This window comes from Rhinoderma darwinii, chromosome 3, assembly GCF_050947455.1.
Source record: "Rhinoderma darwinii isolate aRhiDar2 chromosome 3, aRhiDar2.hap1, whole genome shotgun sequence".
Lineage (NCBI taxonomy): Eukaryota > Metazoa > Chordata > Amphibia > Anura > Rhinodermatidae > Rhinoderma > Rhinoderma darwinii.
The window spans coordinates 338,915,878-338,935,179 of record NC_134689.1 but is presented as its reverse complement, the minus strand read 5'-3'; the positions used below and the strand labels follow the sequence as shown (position 1 = coordinate 338,935,179).

Here is a 19,302-nt window from a genome sequence, read left to right as displayed (position 1 = left end):
TTTCAAGGGAAAACCGCTCCTGATTTTCAGCCGTTTTTCTAGCAACTAGAGTCAATGAAAAATGGCTCAAGAAGTGACATGCATAAAAAAAAACGGCCTGCTGGAACAGAACGCCGTTCTTCCCATTTATATAAATGGGGAGATGTTTGGAGGCATTCTGCTTCTGATTTTTCGGCACAAAAATAAGCCAAGTGAACATATCCTTATGCTCCCTGCGGCACTGTAAAAAAATTTCAGAAATGGTTTGAGGAAGGACAGAATTCAAGGTGTTGACTTGGCCTCAAAATTCCTGAGTGCTCAATCCAATCGAGGATTTGGGATGTGCTGAAAAAAAAAAATCTGATCCAGGGTGGGGGTCACCTCTCAACTTAATGGAGCTGCTGCTAACGTCTTGGTGCCAGATACCACCCTTGTGCAATTCAGGCCCCTACGGATCTGAGTGGTTTTGGTGGCACAAGAGGGGCCTACGCAATATTAGGCAGGTTGTTTTAATGTTATGGCTGATCGCTGTATTAAGGCTACACTGTACGAGTGTTACTTTAGAAAAGTATAAGATAAAACTACAGTGATCCCTGACCTGTGGATTCCCCAACTACAACTCTCAGCATGCTCTGGTAGCTGGATGCTTTCTAGAATAGTAGCCTTGTAACAGCTGGGGATCACGGAAGTACTGTATGTTCTGTGTCACTGTCGCCACAATTTCCCATCTCCAGTGTAAATGATACTTGAAGGAGTCCCCAGCATGGAGGACTAATAAACCACACAGTCAGTTCAGAATAATGTTTTTAATTATTTAAAAATACTGTCCACCATCAGGACTATTATGCATGTCACTCCTCCATACCACGTGGGAGGCTCTTTGGAGAACATGACTTGGTATTGGCACAAGGACGTAGTTTTTAGTCTATAAAGCCTAAAGATTCACAGTTGCAGTATGTTTCCTCAGCAAATCATGCGGTTCATTGACTCATGCTCGACCGCACTATATGTGCGCAGAACAGGAAACGGGCAAATATGAGGAAAACACATGACTTCTCTATGCCAAAAAGATAGCCATGGGATGTGCCCTGTATGGCTGCTGTTTTTTTATAATGCTTGATACAGTCACAAAGCAACTCAGCACCAGAATAAAATCAAATGTTTCTAGATCTTGTTCTAGAAAGAAAACTGCATAGAAGAATTTTAACAGACCATGGAAATGAATCATGACTTTTCTACCACTCCATAACTATGTCAGATCAGAGCTTCTTCAGTCAGCTCCGTATTGGCACAAGATCTGATGCTCGATTTGGACAGTGCATAGAGACCAGCTATGCATGACATGGAAGAAGACAGGCAAAATGAAATGTTGAATAAGCACATGGGATAGAAAACGTCTCCCTTCATCTATGTGGCTTTATTTCCTTCTTTTGAGAGGGTAATGTGCTGGTTGGTTACCAATACTTTTTACTAGGACAGGTACCTTTTAATTATGGTATCTGTATAATGCCTAATTCAATTTGATCAACTGGGCACAATTGCTCCAAAAAAATATCCCTCCCAAAGTGCCAATTGGGCTAGAAGGGACTCCTTAAGCTGTTTTCAGTCTCATAACATGGACACATTTTAATGTCTGGATGTTGTGCCATAATGCGGAGCCATAGGGCTCTGGTGATCTATATTTGGTTCAGAAGAACCGTGGGGGTCTGAGTGTTGTGCCGAATATGTGTGTGAACACGATCAGGACATGGAGCACCTTACGGTTGTGCCATCTGCATGAGGCTTTAGAATGAGGCACTTACTGTTTCTTACGAGAGCTGCAGAAACGTGTCAATTGGATTGAGTCTGCTGTGTTGAATTTTTGGAAAGGGGGGGAGTGGTGGTCAGGAAAGCCATGTTCTGGCCCCATAGGCCACAATTTCAGAGACCCATCAGTTCAGCATTATAATGAAATCCTAATGCAAAGATGCCTGTCCTGGTAACTGGTTCCATTTGAGGAAGAATTCCAAACCACATTGCGCACAGAACGCTCGACCTCACCGTAATTATAATTTTTTTTTTATAAGACCTCAGCGGATTTATATACAAATGAATCTTTACAATGGTAAAAGTGCTGTACACTTTGCTTGCAGTCCTGACTGGTTTTGCATAGTCCTAGCTGGGCCACATCAGTGTGGATGGCAGGAGTCCTCGCAGCTCATTACTGTGCTAAACATCCAATCATACTAGCTGCCCGAGGAAATGGCTCAGGCGGTTACTTTGCATTAGTCTCTGGGGGGCTTGTCTGTGGTGCCAAAACATAATGAAGAGCTGCAGTCATCACATATGTTTTCACTAATAGCTCACCAGTAATAATATGGCTTTAAAATCTTAAAATTAATTAACATTGGGGTGTACTGACCCGCTGACACATATGTCATGGAGGGAAAAAAAATGGAACTTGCAGATTTTCAGTCCCAGAAATTCCTGCAACAAAAACTGCTGCATATGAATCCATCCTAAGGTTATGTTCACACAAGGTGGATACGCTGCGTAAAAGTATTCAATGCATCCAACCTAGAATCCGCAGGGAATTCCAGCTGAAAAAAGGCACCAAATTGTGGTGCAGAATATTGGATGGAATCTCTGCTGCAGAAAACAAAGTTGAAAAATAAATAAATGAGCCAATACTTAGTCCGTCCCCCCCCTTTGGCCTTGCCATAGCGACTCATCCCATTGTGCTCCATGGAGCCTGGCCTCCTGTGATCACGCTGCAGCCCATGTGATCAGTGCATCAATCCTGAGCTGCAGCGTCATCACAGGAGAGCAGGCTGCACGGAGCACAGCACAGAAAGACGTGTCACTATGGGGGGGGGGGGGTAGGTATTGTGTCTCTTTATTAAATTTAAACAAAAACAATGATTATTTTTTTTTCTTCCCTAATTTGTGTTTTTTGCAGCGGAATTATAACTTTTTCCGCTGCAAACATCGCAAAGTTTGCTATTTGTTGTGGGTTTTACCTCCCATTGAATTCAATAGGGAAAAAAGTGCAGCGATTCTGCAGCATAAATTGACGTGCTGCAGATTTAAAAAAAACAAAATGCACCACAGGTCAATTTATAAACTTTTTCCCCGCAGCGTGTGGATGAGATGTGTTAAAATCTCGTACTCTTTGCTGCTACTGTAATACGATGCGGGTTGTCCTGCAATGAAATCCGCTCCGAAAAATCTGCAGCTAATCCGCCAAATGTGAACAATATCCTAAGAGTATCAACATTATGTGATGGTGGATTTTTTATTTTTGACTGGAGATTCCATTTGATTTCATAGACTCTCAGGGGGATTTGGGCTTAACCCTCTCTCCTTTGTGCATCGATTTATTAAAGGGTTACTCCCAACTTAGACATTTATGGCATATTTACAGGAAATGCCATAAATGCCGGATTCAGGTTCCTGGCAGAGACTAGTAAAGAGGATGCCGTGAGTTACGGAAACAGCAGATTAGCGCCCCCTCTTCACTAGTCCCTGTCAGGAATCCGCAGTCACCTCGCTGGGTGAAACGGGGTTAAGAACGCCTTGTGCATTTCAAAGTGCTTTAGTTCCTGGGTATTTTTTTGCCATAAAGTTGCTCTGTGACTATAACTCACTACGATTCCACTTTTCCTTTTTATTTTTACACATAGCACGGCAACAAAACAAATTCTAAAAAGCAATTTAAAAAAGTAAAGGTAATTTTGATAACAAAATAATACTATTTTCTTAAAATATAACCTTGAAACAGTCTCTGCTATACAAAAGTAAGGTACAATAATATGTTTGGAGGCAAATCGATCCCCACTTCTGAAGGGAATGGGTAGAAGGTCCATTGAAGCTCATACAGGCCTTTAGGTACAAAGCACAACATAACAACTAGTATGTAGGGACAAAAGCAACACAACAGTTATTCCATTAAGGACAGACCCCAGGCTTGTCCGCCTGTAAAAAGACACTAAATGGGTTAATATGCATCACAGATAGTCCATCCAGCCTGGCCATGTTAAACCGCTGTACATGAAGTAATCAGCACATTGCTATAGACATCAGTACCCGAAACCTCCGCTTCTAATGCATCATCAGGGACACCATTTTTAAGACGAGGGACTGAAATGATAAACCGCATGGCAGGGACAGACAGAGCGCAGCATGTACCCCACTCTTCTGCTATGCAGCTTTCGCTCTCAAGTGCATACAGCAGTCTCACCACCTAACTGGATATAAAGAACATACATAGACCAGAAAGAACCCAACTAGACACACAGCACCCAGTCCAATGTAGATGTCTGCATCATGTGACACTTTCCCATAAATATATCCAATATATAAGGTCGCTGTAAAACGTACGTCCAAACGTAGCGTAAACGCAGGAGAATTTCCGATCGGATTTTCTCTGCAGAAATTCTGCAGCATTTACAGTAGCAGCAAAGTGAATAAGATTTGAACAAATCTCATCCACACGCTGCCGAAAAAAAATCCACAGAACCCAAGTGCAGAAATTGACTTGCGGTGCTTAGTTCTCAATCTGTAGCAGATCTTTTTCTGCACAGAAAATCCGGTTGGAAATTCTGCAGCGTTTACGCTGTGTGTGGATATATCCTTACACAGAACAGTTCACTGTGTAGAGTTCTTGTCTCCTAATATGCTGACACTAAAAGGTACTATTACACGGCCCGACATGGCCTGTGTAAACAAGCGCGATCAACGAGAGCTCGTTGATCGGTGCTAGTTTGCTCGTACCACACGGAGCAATGATCGGCTATATATGGGGACGAGCGCTTGTTACTACGATCGCTCCACCCTATACATTTTCATCATGTCGGCAGCGCATCTCCCGGAATACACAGGAAGATGTGCTGCCGACAACGATGATTTTTAATTCTACATAATTCAGCGTTTGCTCGTTCATCAGCTGATCATTGCCCTTATTATACAGGGCAATGATCGGGAACATGAATATGAACGCTCATTTGCCCGATCATTGGCCCATGCAATAGGGCCTTTAGTCAAGGAGTTCTCAGGACATAGAGCTCCCATCTCCTCCTAATACACAGACATCAGGATTAGAGCTCTCGCCTCCTCCTAATACACAGACATCAGGACATAGAGCTCCCATCTCCTCCTAATACACAGACATCAGGATTAGAGCTCTCGCCTCCTCCTAATACACAGACATCAGGACATAGAGCTCCCATCTCCTCCTAATACACAGACATCAGGATTAGAGCTCTCGCCTCCTCCTAATACACAGACATCGGGACATAGAGCTCTCACCTCCTCCTAATACACAGACATCAGGATTAGAGCTCTCGCCTCCTAATACACAGACATCAGGATTAGAGCTCTCGCCTCCTAATACACAGACATCAGGATTAGAGCTCTCGCCTTCTAATACACAGACATCAGGACATAGAGCTCCCATCTCCTCCTAATACACAGACATCAGGACATAGAGCTCCCATCTCCTCCTAATACACAGACATCAGGATTAGAGCTCTCGCCTCCTAATACACAGACATCAGGATTAGAGCTCTCGCCTTCTAATACACAGACATCAGGACATAGACCTCCCATCTCCTAATATACAGACATCAGGACACACAGCTCTCACCTCCTCCTAATACACAGACATCAGGACATAGAGCTCTCACCTCCTAATACAGTCATCGGGACATAGAGCTCCCATCTCCTCCTAATACACAGACATCGGGACATAGAGCTCCCATCTCCTAAGACACAGACATCAGGATTAGAGCTCTCACCTCCTAATACACAGACATCAGGATTAGAGCTCTCGCCTTCTAATACACAGACATCAGGACATAGAGCTCCCATCTCCTCCTAATACACAGACATCAGGACATAGAGCTCTCACCTCCTAATACAGTCATCAGGACATAGAGCTCTCGCCTCCTCCTAATACACAGACATCAGGACATAGACCTCCCATCTCCTAATATACAGACATCAGGACACACAGCTCTCACCTCCTCCTAATACACAGACATCAGGACATAGAGCTCTCACCTCCTAATACAGTCATCGGGACATAGAGCTCCCATCTCCTCCTAAGACACAGACATCAGGATTAGAGCTCTCGCCTCCTAATACACAGACATCAGGATTAGAGCTCTCGCCTTCTAATACACAGACATCAGGACATAGAGCTCCCATCTCCTCTGAATACACAGGCATCAGGACACAGACCTCCCATCTCCTAAGGGCTTATTCACACGAACATGGGGAAACTCGGATGTGAAAAACGGCCGTTTTTCACCCGTGCGGGTCCAGTTTTTACGGCTCCCCATAGACTTGAGTCTATGAAGAGATCTGTGAAAACGGAAGAAAATAGGACATGTTCTATTTTTCAATGGACCCTTCACACAGTCCAGTGAAACAACGGCCACGTGAATGGCTCCATTGAATTACATGCATCTGTGTGATGACCGTTGTCTTTACAGCCATCACACGGACATATTCAATGTTCGTGTGAATAAGCACTAATACACAGACATCAGGACATAGAGCTCTCACCACTTCCGAATACAGTAATCAGGACATAGAGCTCTCACCTCTTCCGAATACACAGACATCAGGACATAGAACTTTTACTTCCAAATATACAGACATAAAAGGCACAGAGCTATTTCTATCCCATAATATACAGCTATCAAGTCACAGAACGGTCACTTCCTAATTCACAGATATCACGATACAGAGCTCTCACCACCTTCTAATACCATATAAAACATGTTCTAAAGTAGCGCGGTCACTTGCAGCTCTCGGTCTGGGCTTTTTGACCTGCCTCTAGCACATTTGACAATCACCTTCTAGTATAGTCCATGTCTAGCTCATTGCTATTCTGGGTGCCATTCAGCTGTAGCCCCTTCTCATGCCAGTCCCTGTGCTACAATCTGTAACATAGGGGGCGCAGTATACCTACTAGGAATCTGTGATTACATTATGTGACAAATCTCCATAAACAAACAAGTTATCAAAACCACTTAGCCATTCTATATATATATAAAATGAAGGCGCACATATCATGATCTTAGCTGCAATGCCGACTGCCTGTCACACAAAAGGAATATACACGTTTACAAGCGTATATTGTGTGGGCAGTGACTGTATTATTGCTAATGTTAGATTTCATGGGTTGGCATAGATTGCCAGCTTTAGGAAGATGGCTTGTGTAACAATGCAGTAGGGGCCTGGTTGTTACAGGGGGAAATTGCACGTGGCATAAACACTGCATATTTTCTGCTGTAAAAAATGACTCCATGTTATCCTAAGGAGACAAAAAAAAAGTCTGCAATTCATGCCTGGTGTAACTTTCCATGTGTAATTTTGTCCGCTGAGGATATTCTTTCTGCTACGTACCCCATGTGTTGCAGATTTTGAATGCGGAACTCCACACAAATTAACAGCAAAAACTCCTCAAAATATGCAGTGATTATTCTGCACCGCAAGTAAAAATGCGGAAAAACTTGCATCCTGGTCGATTTTTAAAGCGGATTTTGCAGCGAATATTTAGGCCACGTGTGAATTCACCTTTAGTATCATGGTCTACTGAGCATTTTGTCCCACAATTCTGGATACACTAAATGAAGCAGTGCTGATAGGGCACATCTGATGTAGTGTGATAGGAACCTTGTAAAGTGCAGACATACACACATATATATAACTGGGGTTTATGACATCGCCCTCAAGGTGTCTTTCTTTCCTGTATAATTTTGGGTACTTGATATTTTGGGTAACGGCATTGCTCTCTCAATCTCTACTTTTTTCACAGACAACAGAAAAAAGAACATTATAGGTTTTGGAAATCTTCCCATATTCCTATTTTACTGAGAAAAGACACGAGGCTTATAAGGTTATAGTCACATGTTGTGGAAGTGGTGCAGATATTTAATCTGATTTCAACACCATAAGTACATAATAATGGGCGTAAACGGAGCATTTCCAAACCTTTTTTTTTTTTTTTTACGTCGGGGGAATTAAAATGTGTAGTGTGCCCTGGTCATTGCGGATTTCCCCATGCAAATTGCAGCAGATTTCACCCACTGTATTATAATGGGTCAAATTGGATGGCAAAGCGTGCAGGTTGATATGTTAATTTTTCAGGGTTCTGCTATGAATTATTCCCGAGTGTGAACGCATCCTAATGGTATTGGAAACCAAGAGAAATCATGCATTTTATAGCAAACTTCCAATCTAAATCAATACACGGCAGCCAATCCTCTTCAATCATTCTAGTAAAATCTAGTCACAGACGTAAATGCCTGGTATGGGTTTGTATACAACTGGTAAAATCAAAAATAAAAACAATTTAACAGGATTTCTTCTTTTGCGAACTATCCATTTAATAATGGGTGCAGTACCTACTTTAGCCTCCAGATGTCACCATGAAAGCAAGTATTAAAAGCATGATCGCCAGCCAGGATGTTCCACATGCGCTAGTGGAAACAGTAACAGCTGCATGCTATTTAATGACCATTTATTGGACCCTTAATTAAAATAACGTTGACGAAGATCTACAACACATGAACTTGTAAGATATAGTGTGTAAGGCTGGGTTTACACGTCGTGGTCAAAATAATATTTTCTGCTGTGGCAAAACAGCATGGTTTTGCCATTATAAAAAAAACAACAACATTTTGATCGCAACGTGTAAGCCCAGACAAAAGAAGATGAAATTGTGTGCTGTGACTCTTTACCACTAACCAGGCACCTTCTTTATTTACTCCTACTTACACTAGACATAGTGGCGATCAGTTTCCCAGGATTACATCCGTTTTTTGCTATTATTAGTGGGTACGCACAAATACCCTGGGAAAAGGAAAACAAGCCATAAAAAACCAACTGGTACATTGGTTGTGAGGTACACACTGTAGGTTCTCATGGATATGACTGATGGAGATCAATGTAGTTGTGTGCGCATTTGACAGTCATGATAAAGCCACGTATCCAAACTAACCCATAACAACTGTTACCCTGGCCTCAAAGTAAGCTATTCAGTCTGGTTTCCATTCCCCAAATTTTACTGGTCTGAAAAGACCCCCAAGAATACAATGTCCTTATTCTAGACCACTTGTATCTATCGAGTAGCAGCTCCAGTCATGTTAGTAATTGTAGTGAAACAATAAGTAAGGATATGACAGCGTGCAAGCTTTCAGTAGATCTGCTATCAAGCGCCGGCCTGTGCCCTGCCTGCGTATACGAGGATTGAATGTGATGTAGAAACCCTAGTCTGTTTTCTGGAGTTGAGGAAACCTAATCCTGCTGGACCCATATATAGGACACATGGGTGTAACAGAACAGAACCCCCATGCAATATCTTGGGGTATCCTCCATCTCTCTCATCATCATCATCATCATCCACCCATTCACACTGGACAACCCTAAGCAAAGGTTTATTCTGACAACCTTTGTACCAGGAAGGGTTTGTGAGACAAGACAGGGGTGAGAAAAGGAGGACATTGGAAGACATCACTCCTCACAGTCAATGAGGGCCACGGCACATAACATCAAGAGTCAATGAGGCGAATGAGAGGGTGTAGTTTGCATGATACCCATCGGCGCAGAGGACAGAAGTATTGATAATGGAACTGCTGGAATTCAGGAGTCAACCTGATGTCCCTCAAAAACGCTAACTCCAGGTCAGACTCTGCCAATATAACTAGCAACAACAGTAATGCCAACAGAAGACACAGCGTGACTGCAAGCAGCCGCAGGACACTTTGTAGAAATGAATTTGCCTGTTCAGGTTCCCTCTGACGTGCTCGCTCTGGCCCAGGTAGAGCAGGCGGAGGGGTCTCCAGGTCAGGAATGCAGGGAGCAGACAGGTCCCTCTCCTCATCCTGGCTTGTGCAGGTTGTCCCATTCACCTGCTGCCCAATTGATAACTCAAGGTTGGAATCACTGACAGGAGTAGGAAGGATGCTGCAACAAGGGGTGTATGCCTCATCACTGATCACTGTCTCCCGGGAGGTACAAGGAGATAAAGAATCAAGGTCTTCAGTAGAATGAACCGGAGTAGAATGGGCACTGTCACGTAGGGATTCCAGACCTGCGGGAACAGCAACAGTTAATTGACCAGACAGAAGAGAGTAAATCGTGTGAACATGCGCCGCAGACAACACATGAGCATGCATATGAAGACTATCAGGGCGCCGGACACAGCCGTGCCCCACAGTTTGATATTCACCTGTTAATCCAATGTCTCTCACAATTGCAGCTGGTATACTTGGTGCAGGGACTGGGACCCCGCCTGTTTTTCCCATTTCTCTAGCCGCTGCCGGTGGTATAGTTGATACAGGGACCCCTCCAGTAAGAGCTGGGAAGAGGGGCAATGCCCCCAGCGCTCTGCCCAAAAGCCGAGGCCCAAGACTAAGCACCCGAATCTTCACATCGCGGTAACAATGATTGATCATGCGCAGGTGAACATTCACTTTGGTTTTGATACGGATAAGACACTTCACCATGATGAATGGAGGATAATCCTGATATCTGATTGCACTTCCGTCCTAGTTATTGCACTCCGCACTTACACCTATGCCCGCACTTCTCGTCCTGAACACCTAGATTTACTGGTTCCTCGGTCTATACACTTTCTTTAAGCCTTCTACTTCTCTTCTGACTCTCCTCACCTCCAGTCTGTGTCTCTCCACCTCCTCCCTCTCTATGCTCTGACATACAAGGTGAAGCTTCTGGCTCCCAGACGCTATTTTGGGAAGCAGTATATTTACTAGTGAGCAGATTCAGGAGAATCCGTGCCCAGCTGTCCTTTACCCCTCCCACATGGCAGCGGGCAGCTCCTTACAGACACTCCCCCGACAAATGTCCTCATCCACACACTTAGAATTCAGATAAAGAGGATCTCTAAGTGTGTTAACCCTTCAGTATTCATGAGGGCATTCTACACTCCATCATCTCAGAAAATATTTCCAGGATTTCTCAAACTGGACACCAGGAACGTATTGAGCAGATTATACTGATGCGTGGCATAATGCTGTAATGGAGGATTTATAGCAAACAAAGCCGAGTTAACTCCGGGAAAGTTACATTAACGTGTATGCAGGTGAAATAGTTTAAAAATAATTAAAAGTAAAAAAAACACAAGTAAAACATTGATGAGAATGTACAACAAATAATGGCACGGCATATCCATTAGCCATTTAGGAAAGGATGTCTATTTCTTTATACGACGCACACTCATTAAATCACCACCACCCCCATATAGGGGTGACCAGCACAACAGAAAACAAATGCGGGGTGTCTGCAAAAGTGACAACTGCTGGTCCAAGCCTGGATAGGTCCCCTTTGCCACACGTGGAGTAAGGCGAGTGATAACTGCACCGATAGAAAGGGCTGGTAACTTTTCTAGCTCCGTCACACTGCGGTTTTTTGTATGTGGGAGCTTTAATAAGTGAGAAAAATGAAGCATTCTGGCTAGACTTGTGCAAGACAAACATAAAGCAATACCTACCCTCCATGATGGATATGTGAACAGCACGTCTTCGTGTCCGGGGAACACTGCTTAACCTCAGTCCATGGCTAATTGAAGGACAACTACGACTTGGCACCATCCCCGATCTGTACCAAAAACAAGACAAAACATGTCAATAGGAGTCCAAATGTGACATAATGAGCTGTTGCCCATAGTAATCAAACAGGTTGCACATTTTTCAGAGCCTTATTTGTAAATGTAATAGGATTGGTTGCTCCACTTTTCCTTTGCACCAGTTCTGATAAATCTCCCCAGAAATTTGATGGTAGCAATTTTTCTGGTTTTTTATTGATATCTATGAAGGCTCTTATTTCTGGCCACTCCGGATTTTTGTGGCTGGCTACTAAAGCCTACAATAATCGGGTTTAATAAGATAAAAAAATATATAAAAAGTCTTTGTCTTGCAGAAATGGTGCCAGTTTCTTCCAAGGTTTATGCCCGGTATTGCAGATTCAGACAAAAACAAAACAAAAACAAAAGTCCCCTTTGATAGGTGCGGGGTAATATTCAACTATAATGCACTAAAAAAAAATCCTACTCAAAAATGACCCCTATCGCTATCTATCAGTGATTATTTATTACATGCTCATGTGAATCCAGCCTTACGCGGTTTCTCTTTTCCTATCCTGGACAACCCCTTTAAGAACTACTGCATTAATAGAACAAATGTTGAATGAAATTGAAACATCTGTTTTAACACAACTATAATATGGCTGGGTTTGCGTGGCGTTTTTGCAGCTTCTTGCTGCGTTTTCATTCCGCAGTAAAAAAACAAAAAACAATTAAACAAACGAACGTGGTTTTTGAATTACGTTAGTAAACCGCATTTTTTAGTGGACTTTCAGCATTAAACATCTGCATACAAAATTAGAAACTATATGACAAGCGCGGCAGAATGGACAGGGGAGCAACAAGCAGAACCGCACAAGACCTTTGTACAACACTCAACCCACTGAGGTCCTGATTGCCTGACAGAATGTGTAAAAATGCATTTTGTACCTGTGAATTTCAGGAGGCTCCCTCTTGATTTTGGCACTTGATTCCATTACTTCTTTAGCAACTCGACCACTAGGGAAATAGGAGACTTTTTCAAAAAGTAAACATATGAACAAGATTTGGGAGCATAGGGTAAGTCCACGTGGGACAGAAAATCTGCGGAATTGCGGGAAGGAACAGCCACAGAGGAATACAGTAAAAGACAAGTGGATGAGATTTTAACAAATTTTATCCTCATGTTGCCAACATTTTCCAGGCAGAAAGTAACCTGCGGTGCAGATTTTCAAATCCGCAACATGTCAATTCCAGTGGTGGAATGAGAACAAATTTGTTGTGGATTTTCCCCATTTACTTTAATGGGGAAGTTAAAATCCACAAACAAGTCCTAGTGTTGAGTATTTTGCTGCAGATTACCCGTGGATCTGAAGCAAAGTGCATATAATCTAAAAAAAAACAGTAAACGGTACTTATCTTACCAATCCCCTGGCACTCTCATGGTGACGCTTCCCCGGTCCCCCGCCAGTCTCCGATTTCCAGCCTACAATGATGCAATGTTGACACGTGACTGCTGCAGTCTGTGATTGGCCGGTCTTGACACGTGACCGCTGCAGCTGATCACAGGCTGCAGTGGTCACATCTGGAAACGTCATCGCTGGGGCTTGCTAGAGTCCAGCAGAGGACCAAGGAAGCATCACCACGGGAGCACCAAGAGATTGGTAAAATACATATACTGATTTTTTTTTCCCCACAAAAGTGAAATCCGCAACAAAATCTGCACGAAATCCATTACGTGTGGACTTAGCCTTGGTAATAGAATAAAAGATGCACTTGATAGGACCAAGAAGGAGAGATTAAGTACAGCAGAATAGTTAGCAGTGGAGAACTGATAACATGGTATGGAAACTAACAAGTGGTAGGGAAAGCAGTAGAGGTTATGAGCTTATGCCACCGATACATATTAAATTCCATTTATAGTAAGATCCACAGAAAATAATATGTATAAACCTATGATAAGTCTAACTACAATAAATCGTTTAAACAAGACCAGTCTTATACATATAACCTATAAATAGAAACTGAGCTCAATATATCCCTTAGGGCATGACCAAACGTGACGGAATTGCTCTGGAATTCCGCTGCGGACAGTCCGCATCGGAAATCCGCAGCGTACACATTTCTCCATTGCCTTCCACAGCTTTGTGGTTTAGTTCGTTTACACGTTGCGGACAATTCCGCTGCGGAGCATAGGCTGCGGTGCGGAATTTGGTGTCCGCAGCATACACTGACTGTTGCGGACGTGTAGCGGACTTGTTGCGGACTCATTGCGGAATTTCTCCATTGACTTCAATGGAGAGTCAAAATTCCGCAATGAAGTCTGCAGATGTTATGTAGATGTTATGTGTGCTGCGGAGCGTATTGGTTTTACTAACATGACATTTCTTCATTCTGGCTGGACCTATGTATTTCTAGGTCTACAGCCAGACTGAGGAAGTCAATGGGGCTCCTGTAATTACGGGTAACTACGTGTGTGCACCCGTAATTACGGGAGCGTTGCTAGGCGACGTCAGTAAATACTCACTGTCCAGGGTGCTGAAAGAGTTAAGCGATCGGCAGTAACTGTTTCAGCACCCTGGACAGTGAATTCCGATCACAATTTACATCAACCTGTAAAAAAAATAGATGTTCATACTTACCGAGAACTCCCTGCTTCTTCCTCCAGTCCGGCCTCCCGGGATGACGTTTCAGTCCAAGCGACGGCTGCAGCCAATCACAGGCTGCAGCGGTCACATGGACTGCCGCGTCATCCAGGGAGGTCGGGCTGGATTTCAAGAGAGGGACGCGTCACCAAGGCAACGGCCGGGTAAGTATGAATTTCTTTTACTTTTACTAGGGAAAGGGCTGTCCCTTCTCTCTATCCTGCACTGATAGAGAGAAGGGAAGCCCTCTTCCCCTCAATACGCAGCGGCCAGTCCGCATCAATTTAATGCCCATTTTAGGCAGAGCCGCAACAGAATCTGCAACGCAGATTCTGTGCGGCATTGATGCAGACAGTGGCGGAAGAAATCTGCCACGTCTGGTCATGCCCTTAAAGGCTATTTAAATCTTTGAACATTTTTTATTTTTTTTTGTAAAAATAAATACATTTGTAAACCTATATATGTCTCAAGCACACTATTTGTGTATCAAAATTATTCTAGACATAAGTTTGTCCAAAAAATATACTGACGAAGGGTGCGAAATGCGCGTCGAGGTGTTTATTATCTGAGACCACTTACAGCCATCATGCCAGCCACAGGTAATGGAGACCATCACATGCCTCTGATAATTGTGTGTAAATACTGCCATCAGTATATCATTGTATAGGCTGTGGACTTTATTAGGGGGAATTAGGATTGAGGCATACTATGCCCTCCCTGTGTGTATGTATGTATGTATGTATGTATGTATGTATGTATGTATGTATGTATGTATGTATGTATGTATATATAGTAAACCTGTCGCATGCATATTATACGATCATTGTATCTAATATGGTTATGCTGGCACTTTGTTGATGGTCTTAGAGCTACTATTTTAAGTATGTTTTAATGGCATCAATAATAATAATGCATGTTATTAGGGGAATAAGGGGTTATATTTGCCAGATAGAATAACTTATTTGTATGGCCAGTTTTAGAAGAACCACATAGAATTTTCCACTTTCCAATTACCTGTATCGAAAGCGGCTCCCTTTAAAGAACAAGTTACTACTGGAAACCGTACGGACCTGGTTAGAGTTTTCAAGTCTGCAGACAGAAGACAAGAAGGGTGGTGAGGAACAAGACGTGGAAACAGGAGGGTCTATGTTTATATAAAGACATAGAATTGGAGAAAGTCCTTTACAACGTGTGGATTACTGACTTGTAGAAAGATTGGTTCTCCACTCCACATTTCCACAGGTGTTTGCAGGCCTCTGGAGTAGGTGCCAAGAAAGTAAGCACCAAGCGCTTTTCCTATAGAGATAGACATTTAAATGTATATTGTAACCTAAATTTCATGGATCCAAAGAGAACAAATGAAGTGCTGTCAAATCATGTCACTCCTGACAAGGGAAGGGCCTAAAGTTTGACAGGCTCGCTATCTGAAAGTTGGTTGCCCATGCACATTATATATATCCTGACTGACTGGTATATATAGGGCTTATATGACTGATGAATACACACACTCAGAAATAAATATTAAATTCACACGTGAAGGCTGGTGCCCAGTACCTTAAAAACCGGGCCATGACAGACATTTGGACTCTTCTGTATTTTTTGTACATTTTGCGTCTGTATCTCTTTTATTATATAATCTATAGAGATTAGTAAGGATCCCTTCACATCATGTTTTTGCCTTTCGTCAGAGGTATACGTTGGGAGATTTCCAGACATATACCTCCGATGAAAGCCTGTAACGTATCCCACTGTATAGGCATACAGTGGGAGATGTCACCTGAACCTCCAGGCAGAGGGCTACCTGAAGCACTGTGCCTAGGGAAGCTCCTCACGTCATCGTGCTCTGGCCAAGGACTCCGGTCCTGGAGAAGCCCCTGATGTCACGGTACATAGATTGGCAGTCATTTCTGGAGCTTCGACAGGGCCAAAGTCCGTGGGCAGATCACTTCCAATGCTCTGCCCGAGGACTCCAGCGTTGGCGGAAGCCCCTTACGTCACTGTCCATATTTAATAAAGTGTGTAACTGTGAGAGATGCCACACAGTGGCATCTGTCACCCAGTGTCCCATGTTAAATAAAAAACATATATCATGCGGTATACGTTTTTGGCGGGATCCCTTAGAACAGCCTTCAAAAAAGTAAAAATGAAAAATAAAAGGAGACGAAAAGGACACACTTTTGGTCTCTGTTGGCTTAATGGAGCACGTTTATCATGTACTTCGGCCCCCAGCGTACATGACAAATGGGGCCTAAAATAGTTGACAATTTATAAATATAGAATAATGATAACTGGACATTTAGGAAAACTATCATACAAACTGGTACAAAAAAAGCCATTACAGCCAATGGGAATCAGTCATTCTTTTAACGTAGGTGATGATGTAATCATTGTATTTGTTGCCATAACTTAAGGTGTCGTTTTAGCAACAGCGTTTAGGAAAACATTATAGATTTCCATAGAAAAGGTGTTCTTTTATTGTATTGAGTGCAATAATGAAACGAAGCAGTACAAGTGCTCGGAGCTTGCCCAGCGTTCATGTATTGAAAATGGCAGAACAGTTTTTATATAACACTTTGGATTATTTTAAAAGACAAAAATTTTGCTAATTTATTAGTCCGCTGTCATCTATTACAATAAAAAAAATCCTGAAAAGAACTTGTCACTTTAGTTCATACAAACGACCTATCAAACGTCTACTTAGAGAAATGATAAATCTGATCAGACAATGACAGTGTCTGCCTATGAAGTACAGTCCAACCATTGCAATGGGGCCAAGCAGGATAGCCCTAGTGACAGGTGGAGATATGGACACACCTGTGTACAGGCTAAACCAATGGTTGTTGAGACATTAACCATTTCTTAGACCTCTTCGTCCCGGGAAAGCACAGTGGGGATCTGATCCCTATCTTTTCAGTGAGAAAAAGGAAGGAACCAGCCATCACAGAGAGATTTTTCAACAGAATGGAAAAATTCCCTGCATGTTTTTGAGCACTTTTGAAGGTCAGTAGTCCTTGATACCCCTTTAATAGTGTTGGTGTGTATACCTGTCACATTCTGTCTGTATACACATCAGTCATTCAGTAAAGGTATATATAGCTTCATCTAACAGCCCCTAAGTAGTAGTAATCAGACGTAATAAACATTCCAGTCAGTTAGTGTATATATATATATGAAGATTTATCATCTAGTCACCCAGTATATATACCAGTCCATATGTATATACCAGTCTGTCAGGGTATATATTGACATTTTACCTCCTTCTCTCTCACATATAAATGAAAAGTTTTTCCTTCAAATTTCATTTTTGTGGCATCACTCCTGAAACAAAACAAACAAAAATAAATAAAAATCACAAAGACTTCCACAAGGAAAAACATAACGACGGGACTTATGACAAGAACAGTGCATTGTGTGAGCAGAGAGAAGCATGACGTTACAAAGACAAAGGTGACATGTGGGACTTTACTAGAGGACATACAAGGCGGTGGAGGATGAGACAACACAGAAGTGGCCATTGTGATGGTAGAAAGCTTCGTCTAACCTCTCACTAAATACGGGTAAGCACGCATTCAGCTTCATAGAATTCAAATATCCTTCCAAAGGTGGTTGTAAATCTGTATATGACCCTATTTAGGTCAAAGGAATATGAACTATGGCCCCCAGTGTAGGAAGTTTCCCCGAAATCTATACACTGCATCCAGGCCTTTCCATAATGGCAAAGTATTGAAGAAATTGAGCACTTCTGGGTAAACTGGGAGATGCTGCAGATTAAGGCCCTGTTCACCCTTTTTTTTTTTGCAGACGGAAAAATCTGCCTCAAAATTCATTCAGGAATTTTGAGGCAGACTTTGACCTGCATACATGCTCTTTGTCGCGTTTTTTGGCTGCGAAAACCGTTTTCTCTGCCTCCCATTGATGTCAATGGGAGGCCAGAGATGGAAACTCCCGAAGAAAGGGCATGTCGCTTTTATAAATCAACAGGAGGTGATTTCGGGCGTTATTTGGCGCCGTTTCCGACACTGTTTCCACGTCAAAAACACCACCAAAATACTCTGTCTGAACTCCCCCTAAAGGGGTTTTCCCATGGGAGACAAATGTCAGATAGATGCGGGTCCCACCTCTGGGACCTGCACCTACCTCTAAAAACCCCAAACCCCGTTCTAGCTTTTTGTACTCACGCTGCCTCCCGGCCACTTACTGATTACATGGTCGGGAGTTACAGAAATAGCGTAACTCGCTAAGCTACGCTGTGTCTGTAACTCCCATAGTAGTGAATGGCAGTTACAGAAGCAGCGTAGCATGCGAGCTACGCGGTTTCCATAAATACCATTCTGTTCTATGGGAGTTACGGAAACAGCTTAGCGAGTTACGCTATTTCTGTAACTCCCGATCATGTAATCAGTAAGTGGCCGGGAGGCAGCGTGAGTACAAAAAGCTAGAACGGGGTGGGGCCAGCAACTATCTGACATTAATGACATATATGTCATAAATGTCTCTGATGGGAAAACCCCTTTAAGGATGGCCTTGCACATGAGAGAAAAATCCACGGAACCGTCAATCTCATGTTAATGGGGCCCTGCTGACTGTCCACTCGGGGAAAGACAGTTCAAGCTAGCTGCTAGAGGTGTCGGACAGCGGCTTATTCCCCTCTCCCCATAGAAATAAACATGCATGCTCAGGTGCTCTTAAAATAGGAGCAACTATACTAGTCCTTCTCAATGAATTAGAATATCATCAAAAAGTTTATTTATTTCAGTAATTTAATTCATAAAGTTAAAACTCTTATATTCTATAGATTCATTATACACAGAGTGATCTATTTCCAGCATTTATTTCTTTTAATGTTGAAGATTATGGTAAGGGTTTGTGCACAAGACCTATTTTCAGACATAATGGAAGCGTTTTATGCCTCGAATTACACCTGAAAAGACGGCTCCAGTACGTCGGCAAACATCTGCCCATTGCTTGCAATGGGTTTTACGATGTTCTGTTGAGACGAGGTCGCTGTCAAAAGACGGCGCGTAAAATTACGCCCGCTTCAAAGAAGTGCATGTCACTTCTTGGGACGTAATTGGAGCTGTTTTTCATTGACTCCAATGTAATGGATGC

The 19,302-nt window shown here is 42.8% G+C and overlaps 1 protein-coding gene across 3 annotated transcripts in view; it reads right to left on the bottom strand.

Moving 5' to 3' along the window:
- Nucleotides 1-770: 770 nt before the first annotated feature.
- FRMD5 (FERM domain containing 5) overlaps nucleotides 771-19,302 on the bottom strand; it is an 82,971-nt gene continuing 64,439 nt past the window's right edge. For 2 of the 3 annotated variants that reach the window (XM_075858426.1, XM_075858428.1), the window contains 6 exons: nucleotides 17,448-17,511; nucleotides 15,398-15,489; nucleotides 15,208-15,282; nucleotides 12,500-12,568; nucleotides 11,480-11,586; nucleotides 771-10,060 (listed from right to left, as the gene is read on the bottom strand). In XM_075858426.1, the coding sequence (XP_075714541.1) occupies nucleotides 9,519-10,060; nucleotides 11,480-11,586; nucleotides 12,500-12,568; nucleotides 15,208-15,282; nucleotides 15,398-15,489; nucleotides 17,448-17,511 (949 nt within the window). In that variant the 3' untranslated portion in view covers nucleotides 771-9,518. The remainder of the gene's footprint in view (nucleotides 10,061-11,479; nucleotides 11,587-12,499; nucleotides 12,569-15,207; nucleotides 15,283-15,397; nucleotides 15,490-17,447; nucleotides 17,512-19,302) is intronic. The other variant, XM_075858427.1, reaches the window with a different exon arrangement.